This window comes from Tribolium madens, unplaced genomic scaffold, assembly GCF_015345945.1.
Source record: "Tribolium madens isolate multiple individuals breed KSU strain unplaced genomic scaffold, Tmad_KSU_1.1 Scaffold_19;HRSCAF=116;Tcas5.2_LG9, whole genome shotgun sequence".
Classification (NCBI taxonomy): Eukaryota; Metazoa; Arthropoda; class Insecta; order Coleoptera; family Tenebrionidae; genus Tribolium; species Tribolium madens.
The window spans coordinates 10019554-10046588 of NW_025400983.1; the positions used below are offsets into that span (position 1 = coordinate 10019554).

Consider the following 27035-nt stretch of genomic DNA (forward strand, 5'->3'; position numbering starts at 1 on the left):
CACCAACACTCATTGGAAACGAAATCTATTGAAAATAATATTCTATATTTGTCCTCCATTAGAAATTAGGCCATTAGAAATATTCACTTTAATGATTATTTCCTCGATAATATGTATTTAAAACTGACGTGTTACATGCAAGCTCCCACAAGTCTCGCTTTTCCCAAACTTCAAAAATGCGATCGATTCCAAGTATTTGTGCTTCATAAAGCCTTTATGAAGCCGTCTGGAGCCACGACAGAAACTCGTTGGCAAGTTCTGACGTCTTGTCACTAAAAACTCAATTCTTTGTCTCGAACCTTGATGGCAATTTTTCCTCATAATCATACAGGCGCCAAAGCAAAACATCAATTGCCACACATTGCGTTGTTCGTGACCTCTTAACCCTTTTTATTATCTACATTCATTCATTAAATTGCCATTTTAATGTCGCAGCGAGAGCAAAGATAATTTTGACGTATAGATCGATCGAAATAAGTCATTTGATAGATAAATCGGGGAAATAAATGCATTTTTCACGTTATTAGAGGTGTATCGACGCCAAATGTTTGTCAAGAGTGGCAATTTTGATAGATTTTGATTAAATTATAATAAGGTGTGGCTTGTGTTTGAAAGGATGCTAGGGGAATGTTGCCTATATTGGACAACAAGGTACTACAAATGTTAACGTTTGGTACAAACTTTAAATAAGTAATCAGTAGTTACACAATATTTAAAATCATTTATTGGATTTACTAATTAAAAAGTCTTCAAGTGGGGAAAAGCCAATCCAATTTAGGCCACCCTCCCAAACCAATGTATCTGAAAAGCAAACAATACACTCTAGTAATTTATCATAAAACAGTAAATCACGCAGCTCTTATTTACTTGAGTCTATTATTACGAGGAGTTTGAATCAATAATACCAACATGAATAAATATTTATCTTTATTATGTCACTATCAGTAATGAAAATCATTCATACAGTTTAGTATTTAAGTATAGAAAAACATATTTTGCGGTTGATGCTTTTTAGGTTTGGCTACAGGGAGTTCGCACTCAGTTGACGAAAAATAAAATGGGGCATTCAACACGTGATCTTCCACAAAATGTGTAGCTGCAATCAGACAATCACAATTAATGGGATTTTTGTCGACATGTAACTCGACTGTGACATTTCTCAAAATTCGAAGAGTTTTCGGGTCAAAGCAGTTGAGATTGTTTGAGTCAAAGTACAAAATGCTGTGAAGCTTGTCCATACTTTGAATAAAACTTTCCGAAATTTTTGTCAGTTTATTGTGTTCCAAACGTAACGTTATGTGTGGTTTTTCATTGTCTTTCCCCTCACTAGTCACAGCGTTTGGTTCAATTTCTTCAATTTGATTATTTTGGAGCCGTATTTCTACAATACTCTTCTTAGGCAACGAGAAAGCCCCGGTTTGGACTTTGCTGATATCGTTGATAGATAAGTCGATCAAAACTAATTTTGGATTACTCAAAAACCACTTCGAGTCAATTTCGTGGAGTTTATTCCTGTCGAGGAATATCTTCCTCAAGTGGATCAAATCAATAAATGCGTCCTCTTCGACATTTTCGATTTGGTTTTTTGATAAATACAGGGTGTTGAGTTTTACTAAATTTTTAAACTGGTAGCGCTCGATACTGGTTAAGCGATTTACAGCGAGTGATAAGTGAGTCAATAATGGCAAATTCTGGAACGCATCTGGTTGGATTTTCGAAATGTTGGCTTCTACTAAACTTAAAAACTTCAAGTTGGGAAGATTTTTGATTGCACCGTCACACAGAGTTGAAATGTTAGCTTTCGTCACTTCAATCATCTCATATTCGTCCAATTCGTTTATACTTTTGCCGGTGATGTATTCTCCTTTGTCTTCGGTATTGAAATGGAGCCAGGCGTCCACTTTGGCCCATCGGTCAGGGCAGGTTTCACTAATTTTCACTGTTAATAATATAGAAATCAAAACTATACACTTCATTTTCGGTTGAGTATTACTAACACACTAAACTAAAGGATTGTGTCATTTCGCGTAATAAACAAATTATCGTTGATAAACTTTTGGCTTTTGGTGAAATTAGATCAAATTGTGAATTTGTTTACTAATAAATGAATGCTATAATAGATATTATTACAATTGACAAATTTGGGTGTAAAATACCACTATCCAATGTATTTCAATCTGTAAAATCGATTAAATTTTTTTTCAAAACATTAGTAACTAATAAAAATATTATTTTTGCAGAAATAAAAAAACTAATTAATTTATAATTTTAAAGCTCTCTTATTTGAAAAATTAATTTAATTGTGTGAAATTAAAAAAATAAAAGATAACTTTTTTAAATGGAATTGCTAGCCTTTGTTCATATCAAACTAACTGTTTGAATAATTTATGAAAATTTTAATTTTTTGATTGATTGAATACTTTAGCAAATTGATGCACTGAAAAATCGATTTGACAACTTTTTTCTTTTCTTGGTAACTGATATGTACCTAATAGGTATACCTAATATTTTTTCACTTACCGATTTGTGAGTTTATTTTAATTTGCCAATTTATCTTTATAATATTATTTACTATTAGTTATAGTTTATTGATTTAGAGTATGCTCAACTAAAATGGTTTTTGACAAATCGATATATCGAAATAATAATTTTTTGGTGGTTTGTTGAGCGATCAATTATTTATATGATTTATTGGAATTATTTGGTCGCTCATATTTGTTTTATACATTTGTGCAGTAGTCAATATCACGATTAAGAATTAAAAACATGTCAATTCATCGAATTATCGGGTAAATTGGCGCATTTCTGAAACAACGATATGTGAAAATATGATTTATCGTTTTATTTTTTGATTAATCAGGTAATACGTATATACAGGTGATAGAATATTCAATTTTAAGACAAAAGTTTCCTATAAACATGTATCAAAAAATGTAATGTAAGCGAGCTACACCCCCTAAAAGCCATGTGTTTTTTAATGGGGTTTTCTCACTATTGGCCAAAATTACAAAAGTTGGTACAGCTGATAACCTTTAAATACCTGAACAAATTCAAAGATCAGTTGTCGAAATTTTTTATCGGTAAAACGAATTTAATTTTTAGTTTTTATCCTCTTTATGGTCTGCAACATATATAAACTGATGTTATTCAAAAACGCAAGAGACCTCTTTTTTGTGGAAAAATAATGGAATTTAGAATTTTCTAGCTAAAAGTGGCAAGAACCAACAGCCAAAATAGTTAGGATACTTTTTACCCTAAACCCCCCAGTTTAGGACGCCCTTCAGTAAAAATTTCGACATTCTATCTTTGAATTCGCTTGGGTCTATAAAGGTTATCAGTTGTACCAAATTTTGAAATTTTATCAACAATCAAATATTGATGAAAATCCATTAAAAGATGCATCCCTTTCAGGGGATGTAGCTCCCTTATATGTAAAAAATTTTGATACATGTTCATAGGAAACTTTTATCTTAAAATTGAATATTCTATCACCTGTTTAAATTTGTAACAATATAAGCGGAACAGCCTGTATTTTTATTTATTGAATAGAGGAGATATTTGAAATTTCAATTTTTACTGACATATTTTATACAATACGTATATGTCAATTCGTCGGTTTCGAATCTGTCGATTTATTCTATTATCTCTAGTATATAAATACTTATTCCGATTTTCGACTTCAGTTAGTCTGACTGAAATGTAAGCTGATAAAATTCTGTATTTGATGATAATCGACTTATTACATTGTACAAAAAAATATTGTGTATGTATGTACATACATACAAACTTAAATATTGCAAGCAACGATTAAGATCAAATTCGAAATTTAATTCACTTCTACTTTTAATGAAATTATAATAAAACCTTGATATCGCTTTAAAAATTTCAGTAGAAAAAGAGATTGGCTACCGTTTTCCAGAAATTCGATATCGTTAACCGAGACTGTTAATCAACGAACAAAAATTACAAAACCAGGATACTATACAATCGAACATATGTGTATCCGGAGGTCTTTTATCCTTTGGTGTTTTCATTCAAAAAACTTGAAATATCAATTCCAAATTGTAAAAGCGAAAATTTCGTTTATTCAAAGCTCTCAGAGCTTAACATCGGTAAAAATGTGGTAAAAATTAATTTCATATTTTGTCAAACGTTTAGTAGAGAAAAATAAAACATTTTACAGCCGATATTCCGTACTAACAATGTTTGAAATGTCAAAATGTGTTTAGCTCAATCACCGGTTTAAAATATTTTGTTTGTGGTTCTTTAACAAGCTAAAATTTCAATTTAATTGTATGCTACATTCGTATTTTATCACTAAACAAAATATTTTTGCAGGGCTGATAAATTTAATTGGTGTTAACTGAAACGTAATTATTTTTTATTCTTGTTATATTTCTCTCCGATCGATAAGTCTGTCTGTGTTAGTCCGGTGCCAATAATATTAGTCTAATGGAGGATAATACTCGAGTCAATCCACTAATTTCGAGCTAACCCGATTACCCGTTTAAATATACAACAAGAAATGAGTTTGATGCCCCATCAGCTCCTTTGATGTTTCGAGAACACACGAAAACATTTCATTAGCAGTTGAGCATTATCGCAGCACGTTCGTGGTTCACCATAGGCCATAAAAGCCGATTTACTGCATGGCGGTGGAAAAAATGATCACACCCTGAAGGGAAATTATACGAGGGATCGATAACGCCAATCGCAAGCATAATTAGACGGCAAGTGCGTGTGTGCAAAGTGGAATAACAAGACGCCGCTTCTAACTCAAAGACAACAAAAGCGAAGATAATCTCGAAATAATTCCCGCACTGATCCCGCTTTTATTGTTGTCTTTCGCGAATTTATTGCAATTTTTGCGGTCTTATCGATGCCGAACCAATATTGATACAAATTTAAAGCTGAACAAACTAGGGGAAAAGCTCGACTTTTTCAGGTCGACTCGCGGTATCGACGTTTCTTTTTAACGACTTCGAAATGCGTCGTTAGTAGAACGAAAAGCGCGTCCGCTTGTGTTATTCGCAGTGTGAAGTGTCAAAGAGATGAATTTATAATCCGGTATTTCGTCTAAGCTTCTCAGGAAATATTAAATCGTGGAGCATAATAGATGGGGCGTAGTACTCACACTAACGAAGAGCACTGATGAGACTTATTGGCTTAGAGGAGATATTTCTCTTTGAATAAAGTTTATTTAATACAAATACAACTAGCAACAATACGAGGGTTATTTAAGCTCCTCACGCAAGAACGGTAATTAATAAATATTTGTGATAATACTGATAATATACAAATTTTAGTTTAACTGAATTTTAATTAGATTTTAAGCTTCTGGAAACAGAATATATTGAGAAATTTTTATTAAAATTATTTTAAAAACTTATCCAATTTTTTCTACAAAGAGAATTTTACTTTTAGACCTTTAGTTTTCAGAAAGTGAAAACAATGAAAATGTTTTTTACCTTCAACTTAATTACGAGCATCTACACGTTTTATAGAAGATTCTTTTTGCCCCGCTCTCGATCTCTTGTATAGTCCTTATCTTCTAAACGCCACTCTTAAACGATAATCACGTTATAATATTTCTCCTTTCGTTTTTTATCTTATTTCAGAAATTTGAGCTATTTCTCCACTCCATTTTCAAGTTTGGTGTTTTTTTTCAAGTTCGACATGAATGGAGTCATTCTCCATGTTTTCCAAGTAAATACCTAAAGTGGCACCCTTTTTTCTCCGCGATCGCACGAAACCCACCCATTTTATTTATCCTTTCAGGAAGGATACTCTCCGGGAATATTGTAAATATAATTTCACAGTAGCAAAACGTACGGCAGCGTCCGGTTGCTCGTATATATCCAATATCGAAACTCAATATTTCACATATCGGGCACCACAACACGAAGGAAGCAGCACATCCTTTCCGATTCTCATTTGTTCTCATCCTCGGTCGAGAATCGCTTCACCACTTTTACACCATCCCAATCCCTCGTCTAATATGCAACGTACAAAGACGCGAAAATCGATCTTCAAAGTGAAAACCTTTGAACGTTTCACCTAGACCACTTCCGCTTTGGCGAAATGGCGTTCCGGCTCCCTGGATATTAAACATCGGCAAGAAATACAGGACGTGCGTCCGGATTAGCAAAAGTGCCGTTTCGAGAGAGCTTGAAGAATGGCTTGTCGGGGTCATAAGTCGTACAAGCTTTTTTTGTGTAAATTTATAACCCTGTTCTGGGAGGTCGAGTCGTAACACAACCCAATCTCAATCATATCGCGCGACTTAATAACCGGAATAATGCGTTCATAAATGTCCATAAACCACCTGTCAACTGCACCTGCAGTTCGAATAACTTCATCTTGGGGAATAATAACCCGAGTTTTGATAAGAAGTCGTTATGTTTGCATTTGCATTGTCTACTAGAGGGGGTTTAGCATTTCCTTGCGAACTTCAAACGAATTAACAAATTATAAATTTAAATATGGCAGACTTTGTAAAGAGGAAAATACGAACAGGGTGCGAAGTTGCCAGTTTTAATAATGTTAAACAAGCTGACACGAGTTTCTGATATAAAATTTTGATATTATGCTTTGAAACTAAAGTTGTTGCAGTTTTAATTTGAATGGAAACGAAACTAGAAAGAACATGGAACGAAGCTCGTTTCATGATTCTTTTGAAACAAATTCTAGAAAGTTTAAGAGCATTTCGCTAAATCAAAGAAATTACTTAAAAGTCTGTGCGAAAGTTGCAGTTGCATCAGAGTTGCGATTTTGATCAAATTAAATTGATGCCTTGCTAAGTTCAGAAATTTCTAGTAATCCGTTCCCATACTCTAATGTAAACAAAAATCGTGAAAAAAGCTACAAGGATATCCAGTTATTAATCGTAACCTTTTTCTTGTTATTATTTTTGTTTGTTCAACTTCTGTAATTGTTTATTAAATTTATATTTTGTTTTATTATTATAGGAAAGTCTGCAAATTCTTTCCCAAAAATTGGTTGATCTTGCAACATAGCCGAGGGTTCTACTTTCAAATAAATTTATTTGCTTTGTCGGTGGGTTTGAAAATTCAAAAATACGCTATACATAACGACTATTAATAATCGTATAATTCATTTTAACATTTGGTTTAATGTTTTCTCTGATTTCTAATTTCAATTGATATACCTATATAAACTGATGAAAGTCATCGGAAATTACACAGCCTAGAACCGATGTTCCTCTCATGTTACTTTTGTCTCCAAACTTCGCTCCTCTAAATCTTTAAACTTCTAAGAGCTTTTCACTTCCATTGTCAATTATCCAAGTTTAATTATCTTCCGTTACGTTACGTACAATACTTCTCTAAACGTCAGTACTATAAACTATAATCATCTGAGTAGATACATACATTTATCTTAGCGTAGGTATTCAGAAATAAATTGCATATCATTACCGAAATATGATCGATTGTCTTATTGTATAACACCCCACGTTGTTACTAAACTAATTAATACACTACTCTACAACTGAAGTAGATATTGGAATTTATCCTTAATTTTTTTAATTCAATGTAGGTAAATTTAAAAACAGTTACAAGAAATGAATTTCTATTCATTTACAGTCAAAATTACAAACTGAAGAAATAAACTGTGAAAAAATACACTACAGTTGAAATGAATAAAATGTAATAAAAATGCAATAAAAGGTAACAAAACGAAAAGTTCTTGAGTTCTTAAATTTTCACCGTTCCTATAAAAACCTAGTACCTATCGTGTGGGACTTCTTCTGGCTCCTATTAGGGCCTATAGTCTATTTCGAAAATTTATTAGCAAATTATTGATAAAGTCTTGCATCTTATCGTTAAAAAAAGGTCATAAAAAATAAAATAAAACAAAACGCAAAATGAACTTTCGAAATCGTGTCTGTTGCAAGTATGTATTGCTATTCTTTTAACATACCTACATTTTAATTGCAAATTTCCGAAAAATAGTTAACATCCACTTCAGTTCTTGAGCAATGTATTTTCCATACCGTTCTTGACGCCTTTTTCGTTGACATTTATATTTTCCAAGAGATTGGAGACGTTTTTGCTGTCGTGGCTCTTTCCTTTTAACGAAATGGAGCGTATGAAATGACACTTGGAGAAATTTGCAGTGTCCACCTGACAAGCGCATTGTTAAGTGCTTAAGGCTGATCAGGTGGAAAACTTATTTGAAACTGAGAGATTTTTACTTAGATGTTGGCTCGTATCAGGCAACACGAAAGTTCAATTTACTCTCTATGATATCTCTATCATTAAATATCTCATTTTGTAGCTCATAAAGACGTGGGGTGTATGTTACAAACTGCAGTTGCTTATCGACCATTTCTGTAACCGCACTTGCAACTTATTTCACCTGAGTCCGTGTTTCGCTCCCTACCAGGCTGTTAATATAACATATTTGTTTGGCAAACACAAACTATCGCGTGTACTTACATGATTAATAGAAAAATATTTAATTAAAACTTTTCTTGTTTATTTGAATGGTATTATCTTTTATCTTGTGCAAAACCTTCATGAGTAAAATATGTTTTAACAGTAGGAAGAAACAGCAAAACTTAATATTTCGAAAACAAGTTTCAGGAGAAGCTTTACCTATTTCTCATTTAAATGAAGTCTATACGTGTGGCAGAATCTCTAATACAAGCCAAAGAAGTTGTTAAAAACTCTTATCTATTTCAAAGGTCAGTGACACTTCTCCAATCTTGCAAAAAATATTTGAAAACGATCCATTTCAGTAATGAAATAAGAATAAGGTTTTTGAAAATTTCTTTTTGTCCTAATTTCTGTTATCTCTAAGAAAAATGTACCTTTGGCTGGCAATGATCGAATCCTCCATTTGTGGATACATTTTCCCCATGTAAATCCACTTTATTCTCTCGATTGATTGGTGTTGGAGGCACAGCTTCTCGATATTATTCGTACGTGAGTAGCAAATCTGTCGAATATCATTTTCCAGTTAAATGGCTCCATGGATTTATTTCCATATCAAATTCGATTTCGGGTCGAATTAATCACGCGTCTCTTGTTTTTTTCGTCCAATTTCAGGCGCTTTAATGATGTGATAGCTCCGTCAAAATTAAGGATTATCAAGTCGGAATGAGACAAGATGGACGATCACACTCACTAAAAGCAATTTCGTTAGATTTATGATATTAGAAGACGTCTGGAAGAAAAAAAAACTCACAATGACTGAATACTAAAGCTTACGGAACAAATTTAGACGTGGAAAAGACGTAATGTCGAGCCAGACGGGAATTCCCGTGTAACTCGTAGGAGACATTTAGGCTTTTTTGGACTTTTTAACGCGGGAAATCGCTGCAGAGTAGTTATTGTTGCATTTTTTTGTTGCAGAACTGGGAAGTACTAAACACTGCGGTTTTAACTGGTCGCCAGGTCTCTCAAGCAATGAAAGTTTTTATTGTGTCTCAAGCGGGAAAAGCTGCCGACGTCACGTTCCAAGCGTCGTGTCATTCGGAAGACGACAGTGTGTTAAAGGTATGTGCACTCTGGCTCTTTTACAGGTGGTTCACACGGAAATTTAAATACTTTATACCGAATTTATCAAGATTTTTAAGTGAGCTGGGATCTACAGAGTGACTTGGGCGGCGTAGACGACATAAGAGCCGTCTTAGCTGAATCACTCTGCATTCTTGATATAACCCTGCTGCACAAAAACAATGATTATTTAATCTTCTGTGCTTGCAGATTAAAGTATCTTTCGGAAAATTTATTAAAAATCTTTGGCAGCCGTTAATTTTTAAACAAACTGTTTTGAAGCTTCTTCAAATATTAATTTTTTTGCTTTGAATTTATCTCATTTCAAAATACCTGAATACAATAATAATTCGTTCTGAAAAATATTTTCGTGTGAAATTAAACGAATTTGTTTCGTAAATATTGTTCTTGTTTATTTAGTGATATGCATGCTTAGAAAAAATAAACTCTTGACTTCTTATCAGCTAAATGCAGGTCAGTGGGACAACTGTGCGCATTCAAGTTCAAGTAATATTTTGGAAGAGCTTATTAAATTTAATTCAAATGAAAATGGATTGCGTCAATAATTATGTCACTAATTATTAATTACTTAATGGATAAACATAAAAATAACAACACCAGTACCTATATTTCATAATTAGAAGACAAACAAGACAAGAAGTGAATGAAATGCATGTGATAGATACCCATTGTTTTATTAAGGTGTATAATAATTAATTAGAGATTAAAGGGTGTTATTCACTTAATTGTTTTGCTAATTGTTTATACACCAAATTTATTACTTAGGAATATGTATACATTCTATTCGTATACACGTACTGACTTAAAAAAAACAATAATTTATTGTTTTTTACATTCAATTGCACTATAATCAGTATTTTAAAGGCAAAACAAAGATTTTAAAAAAATTACAGGTCTCAGAGAAGGTGTGCAAATTTTTTCTGTAGGCTATTGCAAGTGTAGGAGTGTCGGTATTTTGTACAAATATTGTCTTAATTCTTCAATAATATCAAGCCATAATTTTTTGGAAGGATATAATTTTAGCTTTAGAGGGAAGTGGAGAAGAAAATTATGAAAAAATTACGGGTGAAATGCTGTGTAACTAGCAAAATCATCTGGATATGAAGATTCCTGGGATGCTTGATGAAGTCTTAAATACTTTATAATATTGTAAAAGAAAAAATGTGAATTGCATGTAGTAAAATATGTTAATTAGCATGATTAACACATTCCTTCATGTTTAAAAACTCGAAACATGTGCAACACTTAAAAATGCGAGTTCTCAAGCTTTGCAAGTCGTTCCAATAAGAAGTCAATTTATATTTACTGCTCCACTAGTCGTCGAGACAATCATGAAAATTGGTTTATTTTTTCTCAACAGGTTTCTTCATCGTGCAGCTCTGTTTACGTCGACGGAAGTGAGGCTCGCGGTTCCGTTAACGGTTCAGTTCTTGTAAAGTACGGCACTTACATTGGCCTCGCCCGCTTCACTGTCTGGATGCCTGAATTCCCCTTGGACCTCCAAGTGACCGATACAAGGCTATCTCAACTTAAGTCGTGGCGAGTTCCGGATTACCACCCCAGGTAATTCGATGAATAGTTATGTAACTTCCTACTTCATTAAATTTTTACAGCGGTGTTAAATCCCGTCGGAAGAAGCGTTCCTATAGCAGTAATTGGGGAGGTTCTAATCCCCCTGATGACTTAGGGAATGTGGTAGAAAAGCCGATTTGTCGATTGAGGTATCAGCAAAGTCCAGTGGACGTTTATGCCCACTTCATGGCCGTAGACCATGATTCCGGAAGGATCAGTTATTTGATCAATAGGAGGACGTGGTTGAGGGTCACGGATTTGGTCTTGCCCTTATTGAGAGTGAGTGATCCCAGAATCGCAAGTTTACATGGAAGGATACTTCAAGGACGAAGCATGGGCCGAACTGAAGTGCAAGTTCTTAGTCCTATCACAGGACGTGTCATTGGAGCCAAAGAAATAAGAGTTGGGAATGATAAAGTGGGATTATCGCGACTTTTGGTCCAAGTTGTTTCAGGATTACAACTAAATATCTCACCCGATAGCTCGATCGAAAACGGTTACATCGCCGAGACTAGTGTTACAAGAAAACTAACAGCCCAATACCAGGTAATTTATTGTAAGTTTCAGTGACTCAATTGTGATTATTCTTGATTTAGGAGGGTCTCCTTGACATAGAGTTGGAATTTTCTGATGGTACTAGAACACCACTTAGAGATATTGCAGACTCGGATTACCACCTCGTGGTTGAGAGTTTAGACCCAGAAGTGGTCGCTTTTGCCCCTATGGTCGCGTCCCATCATCCTCGCGTCATTGCTGTGGGTGAAGGCAACGGAGATCTGCTACAAGTCACTCTGTTGTTAGCTGAAGAATGTAGAACTAGTACTAGACCAAAAATGAAAGGTGCTGGGCCTCTGGCCACTGCCTCTGCTTCAGTCACTGTTGATTTTAGTTCAAGTGACTTACAACATAGGCCGGATATTTTGCAGAATGACGGGGGGTCTTATGGGGGCTCCAAGAGGGAGTTTCAAGACCTCCAGGATATTTTAAAAGGTAAGTCATTCAAATTGCAGAAAAAATGAATATGTTGAAAGCTGTTCAGATGAGTATGAGCTAAAGTGCATGTCTGCAATGCTTTCTGATTCTTTGTCATAATTTGGCCAAGACTGATGACGTCATGATAGTGGTTACGAGTGATTCTCAAAAATTTACTTTACCAACAGTTTGCTTTTCGTATAGAAGAAATATAAGTGTAGCTCAGGAATTCAGAATGATCTGTTTTTTTTTTTGAGTTTCACATATTTTTAATATACTTATTGTACTTATTTTTATGATGAAATTACTGCAATAAAGACGTTTAGAAGTTTTGAAGATTATTTTAACAAAATATAAAATATTTAATATATTCTAACTACGTAACTGCTTTTTTATAGGTCTAAGAAAGCACGTTTTCATCATAAACATTTTACTGAATTTCATAAAGCGGATAGTAACAAAACGTACGAATCTTTTGTTATAAGAAATTTTATGACAAAAAACGCAGGACGTCAATAACAGTTAATGAGATTTTTTGTGGTAAAAATTGTTTATTTCATCGCGCATTGCAGCTCTTGTCGAAAAAAAGAAAACGTACCGCACTCAACTAAATGCAATTTTTAATTTTTTCATTAACTGTTATAAAATTTTAAGCGTTTTATCCTGAAATAATATCCCTTCCTCCCTTGGGAATAATGGCATAATTCTCCCCTAAAATGACCCAGGAAAATATTATTTCAGGTCGAGGTTATAAACAGCATTTAAATTAACTGGGCATCAAGCATTTACATAATTTTATAGTGAAATGTTTGAAAATAACAAAAGTTGAACATTGGTAACAAACACGGTTTGCTTTTGGGTAACCATTATTTATAGATTCTGTAATTACTCCGTCAATTTTTAAAAGTTGTAACTTTTATTAAAATATCAATTTTGTACGAATCAGCGTAAATAGAGCAATTCAATTAGAATAAAAATTAAGAGGGGCATAATTTATTACAGTATTTCTTTATCATTAAACAGCATGAATGTTACATTAGTCTTACTTAACTGCCGGTAAGCACGCAAACAATTAATTTTTCTAACGAGAGATATTTTAATTCAACCTTTAGGAAATTTATTTTTACATAATATATCTTCCCAATTAATTAAAATAAATTAACATAATAAAAACGTTGTTTGGTATTTCTCCACAGGCACTCCTTTGAAAGACGACAACTCGCAGGAGCCCAACGTGCAAGCCCGCCAATACCAAGGTGGCAAAGGGGTGTTTCGCCAGCATTCCCCCCAACACATGACACCCCTCGAGATCAGCATGTACATCCTTCTGGGGACGTTCTGTTGTGCTATTGTGGTTTTCGTCGTATCTTGCGTAGTCTACGCATCAAAGTTTAAAGCGGAAGAAGGCGGGATTGCTCCGGGCGAGCGGGCCGCTCCGGTGGCTCCCGGAAGCCTAGTTGTTCATCGCAAACCTAGAGAGACCACGACAAACGCCCACGATTGGGTCTGGTTGGGTCGTGCCACTTTAGACAGTTCGAATAGAAATTCCTCAGTTGCGAATACAAACGGAAACGAAATGAGAATAACAGCGAATCCGCTCAATTTGAATTATTGCGATCCGGATGATTGTCTAGCGACGAGCTTTAGTAATCCTAGTCATATTGAGCTGCCGAGCTCTTCACAGGCTGATATTAATTCGAATAGGCCAATCGATAGCAATACTTATTGCAAGAGCAAGAGTGGGGCTAGCAAAAATGACGACCTACAAGTGTGGTAATTGTTACTTTATTTTATAAACGAGAAATTAAATTAAATTAAATTTTATGTTGTAAATGTTCCAGGAACAAGCCAACACCGCCTCCCCCACTCCCCCCGCACGGAGTGCCTCTCCAGCCGAAGCCCCAGCAACCGGTGGAGGATTACAGGCCCCCCGTGCCTCCCCATCGCAACATTGGAGTAACTTCCGAAGCCACTCCTCCTCGCAAACATCACCACCACCATCATCACAGAAACAGCAAACATCAAGATATGCATCACCATGACTACGGATGGACTGTGAATGGCTGGTCCAAGGACCAAGAGGAGGAAGATGAAGATTTAGTAATGACGGCGAGTCAGGAACCCATGAGAAGCGTGTTTGAGTTTGATGACGAACCTCCAAAAGAAGAAGAAGAGAAAAAGGAAGAAGTGAAGCTGAGGAGTAAGCCTCCGAAAACCGATGAGGAGGAAGTCCAATTCGTGCAATACCCAAAATCGCCCAATTCGAACGGAAATGGTGAGTTTGGTTGTGTTTGAAGAAAAATTGTTGAGTTGGGGTTACAGGGAGGAGTAGTGCGGAGGTGAAACGTGCTACTATTGTGGGCAACCCCATGTTTAGTAACTCGGATCCGACCCCTTCCGGCGACCTGCCTGGTCTAGACGACCTCCAACTGGATATGGATTATGATCAAATCATGCACTATTTTGATAATTTGAAGGTATGTTAAGCAAAAGTGTGATGTAAGTCGGCATGAAGCGTGATTGTTTCTCTATTACCGATTGTTCCAGGAATCAAACGCCTGAGTAGAAGAGATCATTGCAAAAATCCGAGACATTTTATTGTCGTTCAGTGAACAATACCGAGCTAGCGCACTCAACGGCAACATCAGCCCGAACCACGTGATGAATATTAACCAAAGTTTCGATTATTTCTTTGACCATCTGAGTGAGTCGTACGCTTAATATACACCTCGATTAGGGTCAATTAAGAATAGAAAGCCTTCGCCTTCTTCTAATCGTATCAATATGTATACCCGTACTAATACATGCAATCTGCAAGACTGAATATATAGCTTGTTATTTAGTTAAACAATGGTTGTGGCCTAAATCACTCATTTACTCAGCTGGAATTGGTAGTAATTGGTTTTCTCAATTTTAGGCCACAACAGTTTGTCTTTATCTACTTACCTTATATAGTATTATATCGATTCATGTGTAGGACTTTAGACTACTAAACACAATATTGTTTTCCGAGTTTCTAAATGGGTGCAACATCGAAACGACTATGAAATGTTTGGAGGAGGTTTGCAGTGATCTGAAATGTATGTAATAATCTAGTCAAAACTGTTTAGCTTTATTTAAAGTATTTTGTACGAAACAATTGCCATACTTAATGTATAAGCACAAATATGGTTCCTGATGTTACTTTGTGTTCAAAAACACATTTGATTTATTTTTATTGAAGCGAGACGCTGTTTTCATTTTTATTATTTCACGAATTCGAATTGTGTACAGTTTTGTATAATTGTGTATATAGTAGATTGTATATTACCCAAGAAGGGATTTTATGTTGATAGTATTATATTTTTCAAAGTGTAGTATGTTTTTTTAATGCATGGATACTCGTTTTAGTGTAAATAAATAGACTGCTTTGAAGAGTATAAGTAAGCTTTAGACGATTTATCGGTTCTAGTCCACCTCTACTAAACGCAAAATTTCAATGTTTAGGAAGAATGCTTTCAGACTTATAGTCCTCTAGCACTATGAAAAAACTTCTAAGATAATCTAGTACATGTTTCCAGTTTTCGTACGGGTGCTCACATTATTTTGAGATCATCTTCCATGACACTACACAGTATTATAAGGTTTCTTCTTTGTGTTCATTCTACCGAGGGTATATATTCTTTTTGCTTATGAATGTATATATTAATATAAAAAAGTTATTATTGTTAATGGACATAAAATGTTAGAACTTCCTTTGAGAATATTGTGCTTTCTAAATAAAAACCTGAATGTTAATTAACATTGTAGTTACGAAACTGTATTCAAATTTAGTGCATTTTATACATAACATTCCCTCCTGCGCTAGAGCTTGTTTTAGGTATATAGAATTTTGTATAAAACTGATTTTAGTTTTATTTAACCATACCAAAGCCACAATCGATTTAATGAGTGATTAACATATCAGAAATTGTTTACCCGAACTTCCAATTTAGTTTCTCACACACTGTTGATTTCGTTTAGTTGTTAAGCAGAACTGTATGTCATCTGTATTAATAACTTGGTGTAAATTGAGACAACTGATATATGTACAAGTACAATATGTAAGTTACCATACAAATCAGTAAAATAAAGTATTTGTAATTGTGTTTCAACTGTTTCATTTCACTTAAAAATCATTACAAATATTTTCCTAAGAATTTATAGTCAAACGGCGACATCCATTTGTGACACCCGCCCATATTATTCTGCATGCAATATTTCATGGTGTAATAATTCTGATTGTTTTCCTCCTCCCACTTTTCCTTTTCTTTTCTTTCCTTCAACATTTCATGAGACACAGCCATTGCCTGAAACGGCATTTTCATTGCAATGTCATGCAGAAAGCCCTTTACTTCCTCAAATTCGCATTTTCCACCCACTTCTAGAATGACTCGTCCTAAAATGAACAATCAGAAAAGGCACAATCAAACAGAGAACTAAAATACCAGCTTTTATAGGTGTTACATAATGATCAATAGCCCCTTTGCCGCCGCCCATCCTCTGCCCTTGGCCTTTTTTTGTGACAGGCTGCCAAGGGGCATCAACTCGCCAGATTGCGAACATTCTATCAGGATCTATTTTGCGGCCTATGGCAAGGCGCATCATTTCAAAATGGGGCCATTTTAGTCTACCACCCCCCAAAGCCTTAAAAAAGCTTGCTGAAAATGCGACGGCTGAATTTGATGCTTAACTTACCACAATTCCGTATTGTTGATGGATTAGAAAGTTGTGTACGGTTTCGGGGCCCCTCATGAGGCGCAGTTTTTTCTGCATTTTGGGGGCTTTCGTTCCGGGGGGAATAAAAGGGACTTTGTCCATAAACCGTAGTTTTGGCCGCTCGGGTATTTGAATATCTATGATTTATATTTTTCACAAACATATTTTTTGATTGAGGTTACAACTTACGGTCGTAATTTGGGGGCGGTGGAAAGTGTTTCATACCGCATGATTGTAAAATGTGGACACTGGGCGCTAAAATTTGCTATCAATTAAAAAACCAAATTGACAGTATTGATAATTACCTCTAAAAAGTATTAATTTTTGTAAATTCATTTTTTTCTCTGTAATGTAAGGTTAGGAACGTTAGGAATTCATCGAGTTTGACAACTGACGGCGGTACAAAAAACCTACTTGGAGAGAACAAATGAACTAAATATTTTGAAATTTTTCAACACCGAATCTAAATAGTAGTACAGTTGGAGACAAAATACTTTGGTCGTCACTTTTCTGACACTTTAATGTAATTCAAGCTTAATGAATGACAATTTCCAATTAATGACAGCTATTATATCTACAGCTATTAATATGTACAACTTGTCAACTATGATTGACAGTAGCTAAAAATAAGGTTAACAGTCCTAAAGCATGCTTTACAATTTAATGTCACTCAAGTGACATTGACGACCAAAGTATTATGTCTCCAACTGTAATACTATTTTTATTTTTTGTATAAAAACATAACAGCCACTGTATTTTTTTATTGAAGTTAAGTTGTTTTTGTTTTATGGAAAAATGTATAAAATTTTAATTTTATTTTTTTAAATAAATAATTTTCTTGCATTAACCGTTCTGATTTAACAATATGTTTATATTTTTATTCTATTGTTCTGTTTTACGTTTATGTTTTAATTTGTTCCGATTTAAGAACAAGCAGACCTAAGTGTGTCGCGTTTGAGATTACCATTTGAAGCGAAAACAAAGTGTGTTTCAAATAAAAAAAGTTTTCTTAATTTGTTAATTATTTTGTTAATTTGTTAATTGTCGTTATTATTTTTATTAAAAATCGTTTATAATGACCAAATTAAATATTAATTTGGCTTGCATAAACTTTTAAGAAATGTTTGCAGAGAATAAAGAGAGTAGAGGTAAGACTCATACAGAAAAAAAAATAAAATTAATACAAAACAATAAATCAATATGTTAATTATTATCACATTAGAGTTTAAAAATTGTTTTTGGCTTTTCATGTCAATACCTCTACCTATTCTTATTTTTTTTTTTATTTTCACTGGTAAAAGACTTATTATAATTATTTTCATTAATGACATAATTTTAATTTATTGAAGTTGGTCATTTCAGATTTTAATATCTAAATACAATTTTATCAATAATTCAGCGATTTCAGTTATTATTTATTTATTACCGTTATTTAATTAACCCTGATGAATGTAATTAAAAAGGAAAGATGTACTCATAATTATAGCAAATTAAAAAAAAAATATTTATTAAAAAACTAAGAAAAAAGATTCACATTTATTTATTTACATATTATTTATTTTTCTCTTCTTCTAGGGTTATAACTTCTTCGTCAATAAAATCAGGCTCACTAAAAACCCAAGACGGTGTCGAAAATCTTCTGTTCTTACCGAGGCTTCTCTTTTCTAAAATTCCAAAATAATTATATGTTCCAGAAATTTTACAGTACCTAGCTTACCATTATTATGATTTTTTTTCTTTCTTTTTTTACAATAATAATACAATCCAATAGGAATTCCTGTAGCAGGAACAAGTAAAAATAAATAAAACAAATAATTCCAATTAAATCCTTTAAATATTAGATCATAATTATTATTTTCTTCCTCAAATGAAGTTGTTTCAGAAGTGGTAATAGAAACAGAAGACTCTGTTGTTGAAGTTGAGGTTGAAAATGAGGAAGTTGAAGATGAAGTTGAAAATGATGATGAAGATGAAGTTAATGAAGTTGTTGTATTAACAAAAATTGTTTTGTTTTCCAATATTGTCAAACTTTTATCTTCTACATTTTTATTATCACTCTTTAGTTTGTCATCATTTTCGTGAACTTTCTTCATCTTGTCATCAACAGCACCGTCTTTAAGGTTATCTTTATTAGAAATGTTGTGACCATCTGCTGTCGTTTCATTCTGTATCTTAGTTTTATTTTCTTCTATAAAATAAATTTCATCTATGATTGTAACTTTTCCTGGATTTGTTGGTTTATTTACAATCTCTTCAGAGTCACCACTAAAAATCTTTTCTGTAGTATTCGTTTCAAGGTCATCATGTGACTCATCGAGTGTAGTGTGGCTAAGTTCTGTTGGCTCACATTGTATATGCAGAAATAACACTACAAAAATAGGCAGCCACAGCCACATTTCACTTTTGTTTTTAATTTCTGTTTCTATATTTCATGAAGAGCTACTTGAAATTACAATGCACCTATGCTGTAGTTCTATATCTAAACAGTATACTTTGTTATCCTTATCACGGGTATTCCTATTTACGCGTGGTGATAAGAAACCGCCTTGTATTTGAGCAAAAAAATGATTTATTGTAAGTCATGATTTAAAGTTGTGAAACACAAAATGAGTTTTCGTACACTGAAACTTTATTCATTTCGAGAGATGTAAAAAAAAACAATAAAAAATATAAAAGTTACAAATTATGAATAAAAAAAAAAATTATATTCGTACAGTAAATATTAATTTTTTACTTCTTTATTATGGCATTTAAAATATGATGAACAAAAAAAAAAACTGAGGAAAGCAGAAAAGCACTACACTTCATGAAATTCATTTATTTCTGTAGCTCTGTCACTAAAAGTATGTTTAAAATCATTGTACACTTATCTTTGGATAGTTTGTCTTGTTTTTTAGTGTTTTACTCAAAAGATGTCTCTTGCTGTTTGAAAAGATTAAATCGGTAACATTATTACCGTAAAACCTCTCAACAACGGACACCAATGGGAAATCTTTAATTGTTCGTTGTGAAGAGGTGTCCCTTAATGAAAGGTGTGCTAAATTATTTAAAAAAATTAAAAAGCCATTTATTTAAAATAACAAAATAACTAAAACAAAACTATTATGAAATTATAGTTCTTAAAATATAACTTGATTAATGTCCCGCTTTTACGTGGTTACCTACCAATAAAAACTTTAATCAAAGGGAGCGTAAGTCACACTGTTACATGTTTAAAATGTGTTACGTTGAAATTTACTTGAAATTAAAGTTTAAACTTAAATTCGATGTTTTTTACTCAAATCAAAGTAACAGAAAAAACTCTATGCAAAACATGCATCATAATTTATTACTTATAGAATAATAAAATACTTTTTTGCATTAAAATTTGTGGTTAAAAGTATTTCGCTGCAATTGCGGTATAAGTAATTAAAATTTTTCAAAATTCTAAAACCTCAGTGAGCTTATAATAGTGAATGAAGGTTAAATTAACAATCCTAATATAATGATGGATATAGGTACATAGGATTAAGAATACCAAAATGTTGATTACGAACTAAGCAGGCATGGGCGCCCGCAGAAATTATGGCCAGGGGGGGCAAAAAAAAAGAGTCGAAATTAATAATAAGAGTTTCATTTGTCCATTTTCATATCACTCAGTTCGCGATAAAAATGTAAATATTAGTTTCTTATTTCGTTCATGAAGATTTAAGTTCTAACGTGTTTGTAAAAAATCAAAAAAATCTTTTTTTATATCAAATATAGCAAGCACTATCTTCTCAGGGGGGGGCAACGGCCCCTGCTGGCCCTCCTCTGTGGGCGCCCATGTAACCAGTTGTACCTACATGTACAGTTACGGAATTAAAATTTCGGGCAGTATTTTTCTGTCACTTCAAAAAGTTACCTGTAAGTGTAAACTACCCTTTACGGTCATCATAACTGAGATTTGACAATTAAACTTTTCTGTCAGTGGCGCTATTTTTTAAGTTAAAATGACATAAACATGACAAGAGAAAGGTTGTTTTAGAGTTTACATTATGAAAATGACAATAATGCCCGAAATTTAAATTCCGCAACTGTATTTCTACATAAATATTAAATGGTGGGGATAAGCTAAAATTTTAAAGAATTTAGTTTTTGTAATTTAGTATTTGTTTTATCAATATTTATTGTTTTTACGTCGACTTTTATAAAAATGTTAAAAAAGAACAGCTGTTTTTATGCGAATTGTTCTTTTTTATTTTTTATATTCTAATATTGACTATTATAATGATTTAAATTTTAAGACTTTTTTAAGTAAGTCTTCTATTTTATACAAAATATAAAACTTAAGTTTTTCTTTTATTGTGTATTCTGCAACTCATTAATTTAATCATTGAATTTTATATTACCTGTTTTAGAGTAAACCGCTCTGTCGGTTTGTCTGTTGTAGGAGGTAAATTTATATGATATTAAGGCAATTAGGGAAAATTTCATTGTCCGCGTCCGCTAATCAGAGGGTCCATTGAAGAGAGAATTTTTTACATTACCTTCCTTACGTTCCTACAAAAATGCCCGTTATCAAGAGGTGTCCGTTAAAAGAGGTTTTACTGTATTTTATATTCTGAATTTTAAAAATAAAAAACTATTTTTGCATTTTTTAATGTTACCTACTTTACCAAAATAGTATACCTAAAAAAATATATCCAATATTACATAGATCCTTGAGTCATTGACAATGACACAATTTGTTGCTTTGCAAATATAGTATTACATTGAATCTATCTCTAATTAATTTATTTATATTCAGACAACGAACTCTATTAGTGATAACTTCAAATCATCCGACAATCGTCATCGTCCACGAGGTTGCCGTACAGAATACCTAGACGTATTGTACTTTTCTTTATAATTTAAAAAAAATTGATATCCTATTAGCAACAAATAATCTTCAATTTTTATAGCGTCATAATGTCAATATAAGTAGAAATGATCCAATTAAAGATAAATCAGGTTAAACGGTTATCTTCTTACCTAGATATTAAATAACATGTTTCAAGAGTTATTAGGTACTTATTAGAAACAATGTCTTTTGAATTTCAAATCCTTAGGAAATGTGTATTAGTACATATTTCACGTCAAATTCTAGGTACTGTTGGGTAACTGTGTATTCAGAGAAATCTATAGAAATAAACTAAGTAATTGCCATTTCATATTTTTATTCGATTTTAATTATTTCTGTAACTTATACTTTACCGCCTATGAAGACATAAGTAGGTTATGAATAAATAAAAATTAAGATAACAGAACAAATAGATGACGACAAATTATTATTAGAAAACATTTTCTTAAAAAAATATGTACACATAAACATGTACAATGCTTGGATACCCACTAATTAACTTCTGTCTACAATCTGTACTTTTACAGAAATTTTTATTTAATATTGTGTCAAATTGAAATACAAGTTTTATACTGGTAAAAGTCTGAAAAAATTTAGGTTGAAACTGAATATAGAAAATAGTGGGCTTTAATTTTTTTAACTGAAATAATATTTTTTTTATTATACCTGTATCATAATCCTAAATTAAAACACGCTGCAGCGTGCGTAATTTGGCCTTTATAGCACGCTGAATTTTAAAGTTGTTTAGGTAACAAGAAATAGTGAAATGTCTGGATCAATTACAACGTGAAAAAATGTGCTTAACAACGTAAACTAGTAACCGTCTCTACAAAAACGATTCACAAACCACCTTTGATAATTTTATTGTGTAAATTCACATTTTTTCAGTGCTCATAAAAGATCGTAAATGGGCAGGTATAATAAAAAATAGCGTATAACACTCGTTTATAAGCGCCTTTAAAACACTTACGCTGACGCGTCGTGCACTTAAACCCGTCGTGCGTGTTTTAAAGGCTTGCTTATAAACAAGTATTATAATATACTATTTTCTACTCTCTAATCGATATAAACATTACAAACATTATGCAAAGCGATAATACATTATGTTTTTTGACAGATAGTAGACCTAGACGTCTTACAACTACTATTTCATGTAGTTTACATGTTTAATAAAAGTATAATATTACTACTTGGCAGTACTATACCTACTCCACTAGAATGTTTGTTAGCAAAAAATGATTAAATAAAACCAACTTGTTCGCCTAAATGATTATAAAAAAATATTTTTGTTAAATATCTTTTTTTCTTTGAGTTGACGGAATTTACCAATTTTCAGTGTCTAGCTTTCGATATTTAGGTAAAGTCTAATAAATCACAATCACAAACGTGGGTTTGATTCAAGTTTTCCCTCTTTTCTTAAGTAACTCATGGATACCCACTACACTTGCATAATCCTTAAATTAGTAGAGGTTGTATTCAAATTAAAATAATTAATTAATTGCTTTATGGTACATTTCCGTGTTGGGACAATTTTGGTAGACTTAATTATTTTAATCGACCGGAAATGATAAACATTATATCAAATTATTTTAAAAGCGACAAAACGTATAGCGAATCTAATGGATGCACAACCGATGTTAATTTATTGCATAACAAAATGAAAATCAAAATAAATTTTGACAACGATATTGTAATAAATTCCTCAAACAATCATTATATTATTATTAGAAAAAAAAAGTACACACAATAATTCTGGACGTATTGTGGGGAGGATAATCTGAAATATCAAAATACAGTTTCTGTATTATAAAACACGATAAGTTGGGTAAAAACGACACTTTTGTATCTAAAAACAATCTCTACCAAAAAAAATCTATAAAGAAGAAGTGAAAGAAACAATATCTTGAGTGGCTGGCTACAAGTGATTAGATATATCTTTCATTTATTAGCAATTTATCTATAATTTTCAAATCACATCAAATCAAGTAATCCTCGAAGTAGCTTGACTCAAAAGGAAAATCCTTGTTAATTCCCAGCGTTCAAAATGACCACAAAGGAAGAATATGAATACACACCAGTGGCGGGGACGGAAGAATCGGAAACAACATTCAATGTTACAAATGGAGAAGTTACCATTCAGTCAAACAAAATGTCTAGTGAGAGTGCCCAACCGACGAATCGAAAATTTTTGTACATTGCAGCATGTGTCGGTATGTATCTTTTTTAACACAGTCATTTAAAGCGAATTCATGTACCTACCTAATTTTTTTGACAACAATGTTGGTTGATTATTACAATAATTATGTCGGAAATTAATCAGTAAGTGGTCATAAAACAAACAGTAAAAAGGATTTATTGCCACATGAATTAAATTATTATTCCACATAAAATTTTGCTTTGTTCATTCACGATAATTTTATTTAAAAACAAAAAAAACATGTCACAATTATTAGTTATTTTGAGCCTCAGAAGAACTAATAACACATACTTACCAAACTTACATTAATTCGTAAAATTTTTAGCGCTTTTTTTTACAAAAATGCAATAAATTTTCTAATCCTATTTCTTAAAATAGAGCAATACATGTAAAATGCTTAATGTAAAAAATTAATGAGTCAAAAATATTTGTCATACTTAATATGCTTAAATATTCATAACAATTTTTTCCCTAATTTTTCTTTGTGGTTTTATTTTATTTGTTATTTGCAAACCAACTTTAATTAAATTTTATAGCCAACAAAACAAATGGCAGTAAATTGTAATTTTAAACAAAACATAATACAAATACTTATGTAAAAATAAAAAATGCATAAAGTTATAAGGAGTTATTGCAGAAACTAAAATAAATGTAGAATTTCTGAATTCAACAAAACCATTATTATATTGTCACAATAACATTTTTTTTTGTTTAAATAATCTTCAATTTTATTAAAAATGTATGCTGTAATAATTCAATATCTGTCAACGATTAAAAAATGTTAATATAATAAGTAATTTTTATCAAATTGTGTAATAATAATTACGATAAAAAAATTAATCTGTAAGTAGGTACTCGCAATTACAATGTAACTTTTCTGCCGGTGACGTTTGAACCATTACTACGGCATTAGTGGTTTGTGGATTTTTATCAGCAAATCGCTTTTAAATTGAATAATCTTCTATTGTTTCTGCCCAATTTGGAGACGTAGAATGATCAAAATAAAGAGACAACAATAAAAAAAGTATATAAAAAATTAAATGTTAGATATATAACAAAGCAAATACTCTTATTTAATCGGTTTTGAGTTTTGGTTTTTTTAAAGTTACTTTTCAGTACATTTAAATTTAGAATTCAATTTTTTTAAAGGATTGCAAATTATGTAAAAGTCTCAATTAAACAATAGATACAAGAAGCATTTTAGTTTAATAATAAATACTACTATTTTTTAAATAATTAGTAGCCCAGGTGACTTCACCAAAAATTGAGTCCCACGCCACGAGGTCAAGATTCCTCACCTTGATGCATTTACGTGTTTGTCATTGTCAATGCCATTATCAATGTTATCAAACAACTAAACTATTTGTTCTATTTTAACAAAAACGCAAAAATAATTTTCTATCTACAATCAGTGCACATTTTTTAAAAATTGTCAACGAACATTGTGTGATTAGTTGCCTAACTCGTTTTCTTTTGCAGCAAACTTGGCCGGTTTCGTTTGCGGCACCAGCTTCGGTTGGACTTCCCCCGAAATCCCCAAAATGAAAATCTCTCACGAAGCTGGCAATCCTCTCTTATTCCCCCTCACGAAGAGTGAAGAGTCTTGGATTGGTTCTCTCCTGCCAGTTGGAGCAACTCTTGGCCCCTTTATCGCCGGGCTTACTGCTGACAAAATCGGTCGAAAAAACACTCTCTTGGCCGGAATCATCCCTTTCATCATAGCTTTCGCCATCGCGGCTTATGCTACACACCCACTGTTATTTTTCATGATGCGGTTTTTGTGCGGTTTGGCCGTTGGAGTGGTGTTCACAGTCCTGCCAATGTATATAGGAGAAATTGCAGAGGATGAAGTTAGAGACTCTCTTGGCTCTTTTATGCAACTTTTCATAGTCGTTGGGTTGCTCTTCTCGTATTCCTTGGGGCCCTACATGTCTATTATGGCGTTCAATATTGTATGCATCGTCTCACCTTGCGTATTTTTGGTTATTTTCTACCTGTTTATTCCAGAAAGTCCCTATTTTTTGATACGGAAAAACAAGGATCAAGCGGAGCAAGCCTTGATGAAACTAAGGTCAAAATCGCAAGATGCGGTTCAGGAGGAGTTGGACGAGATTAAATCAAGCGTTGAGGAGACTCTAGCTAACAAAGCCTCATTTGCTGATATTTTCAAATCAAAAGGTTTGACTAAAGCTTTGACAATCTCAGTCGGTTTAGTATCTTTGCAACAACTATCAGGAATTAATATTGTCCTTTTTTACGCTCAGGACATTTTCACCGACGCTGGAAGCACAATACCTGCTGATATTTCCACAATCATCATCGGAATTGTGCAGGTTTTTGCCAGTGGAACCACCCCAATTATTGTGGAAAAAAAGGGTAAAAGATACCTTCTTATCCTTTCTGCCATTGGCATGGCTGTGTCCCAAGGAGCCCTTGCTGTGTTCTTTCACATCAAAAGTGGGGGTAACGATGTTAGTTCAATAGCCTGGCTTCCAGTCACGTGTCTTGTTATCTATATTATCACTTATTGTCTTGGTTTTGGGCCCCTTCCATGGGCCGTGATGGGTGAACTCTTCCCCGGGAACATAAAATCGGTTGCCTCGACGGTGACAGCAGCTGGGTGCTGGTTTCTTGGTTTTATTTTAACGAAATATTTTTCGCTCGTTTCTGATATGATTGGAAAAGCGGGGTCTTTTGGGATTTTCGCTGCATGTTGTGTGGGGGCTTCGATTTTTGTTTATAAGTATTTGCCCGATACGTCCGGGAAGAGTTTGCAGGAGATTCAAGATATGTTGAGTGGGAAGAGTTCGTCGAGTGATGCTTGAGTTTTAGTGATATTTCTTTTTGTTTTATATATTTACGTTGTAATGTATTTTTAGTCTGGTCATTTAAGTAATTTATTTAACATTTTTTGTTTTATTATGCAGTATTATGGAACTGAAATTTACAAATCGTACAAATGTACAAAGTAATATTTACATAAATAATGAATAAAAATTTTACACTTGGATAATTGTGTTTTATTTATATATTTATTTGAATAAACCGAACTGAGTATTCAAACAAAATAAGATCAATATTTTAAAATTTAATATCTACACGAAAATAAATGTACACTTCTATTCAAAAAAAAAGCGTACAAGTAGTGAGCCCA

The 27035-nt window shown here is 32.9% G+C and overlaps 4 protein-coding genes across 4 annotated transcripts in view; 2 read left to right on the forward strand and 2 right to left on the reverse strand.

The window, feature by feature from the left end:
* Positions 1–16213, forward strand: part of LOC123012084 (transmembrane protein 132E) — a 52853-nt gene extending 36640 nt beyond the window's left edge. Inside the window, exons 6-13 of the mRNA XM_044409872.1 lie at positions 9378–9521; positions 10903–11105; positions 11156–11660; positions 11711–12104; positions 13283–13859; positions 13928–14361; positions 14409–14563; positions 14634–16213. Coding sequence (XP_044265807.1) covers positions 9378–9521; positions 10903–11105; positions 11156–11660; positions 11711–12104; positions 13283–13859; positions 13928–14361; positions 14409–14563; positions 14634–14648 — 2427 coding nt within the window. The 3' untranslated portion in view covers positions 14649–16213. The remainder of the gene's footprint in view (positions 1–9377; positions 9522–10902; positions 11106–11155; positions 11661–11710; positions 12105–13282; positions 13860–13927; positions 14362–14408; positions 14564–14633) is intronic.
* On the reverse strand, positions 16190–17276 carry LOC123012090 (39S ribosomal protein L16, mitochondrial). Its single transcript, XM_044409886.1, has 5 exons — positions 17129–17276; positions 17013–17078; positions 16803–16960; positions 16553–16751; positions 16190–16503 (listed from the first exon to the last, which is right to left on the reverse strand). The coding sequence occupies exons 1-5, from the start codon at positions 17157–17159 to the stop codon at positions 16244–16246; spliced, it is 714 nt and encodes a 237-aa protein (XP_044265821.1). The 5' UTR covers positions 17160–17276; the 3' UTR covers positions 16190–16243.
* A 1037-nt stretch (positions 17277–18313) lies between these two features.
* Positions 18314–19326, reverse strand: LOC123015402 (sphingosine kinase B-like). Its single transcript, XM_044415095.1, has 2 exons — positions 18541–19326; positions 18314–18487 (listed from the first exon to the last, which is right to left on the reverse strand). Exons 1-2 carry the CDS (start codon positions 19217–19219, stop codon positions 18375–18377), a joined length of 792 nt encoding a protein of 263 aa, XP_044271030.1. The 5' UTR covers positions 19220–19326; the 3' UTR covers positions 18314–18374.
* A 4277-nt stretch (positions 19327–23603) lies between these two features.
* On the forward strand, positions 23604–26891 carry LOC123012908 (facilitated trehalose transporter Tret1-like). The gene is made up of 2 exons (XM_044411139.1): positions 23604–23894; positions 25361–26891. Exons 1-2 carry the CDS (start codon positions 23729–23731, stop codon positions 26704–26706), a joined length of 1512 nt encoding a protein of 503 aa, XP_044267074.1. The 5' UTR covers positions 23604–23728; the 3' UTR covers positions 26707–26891.
* The last annotated feature ends 144 nt before the right edge of the window (positions 26892–27035 follow it).

Coding starts and splice junctions, on each gene's coding strand:
- LOC123015402 (XM_044415095.1), bottom strand. CDS start 19,219: ATGTGGCTGTGGCTGCCTATTTTTGTAGTGTTATTTCTGCATATACAA. Junction 18,488..18,540: donor GAAAAAAAATCATAATAATG/GTAAGCTAGGTA, acceptor TTGGAATTTTAG/AAAAGAGAAGCCTCGGTAAG.
- LOC123012908 (XM_044411139.1), top strand. CDS start 23,729: ATGACCACAAAGGAAGAATATGAATACACACCAGTGGCGGGGACGGAA. Junction 23,895..25,360: donor GTACATTGCAGCATGTGTCG/GTATGTATCTTT, acceptor TTTCTTTTGCAG/CAAACTTGGCCGGTTTCGTT.
- LOC123012090 (XM_044409886.1), bottom strand. CDS start 17,159: ATGAATTTACAAAAATTAATACTTTTTAGAG. Junction 17,079..17,128: donor AAAATTAATACTTTTTAGAG/GTAATTATCAAT, acceptor AGCAAATTTTAG/CGCCCAGTGTCCACATTTTA. Junction 16,752..16,802: donor ATCAACAATACGGAATTGTG/GTAAGTTAAGCA, acceptor AGCTTTTTTAAG/GCTTTGGGGGGTGGTAGACT.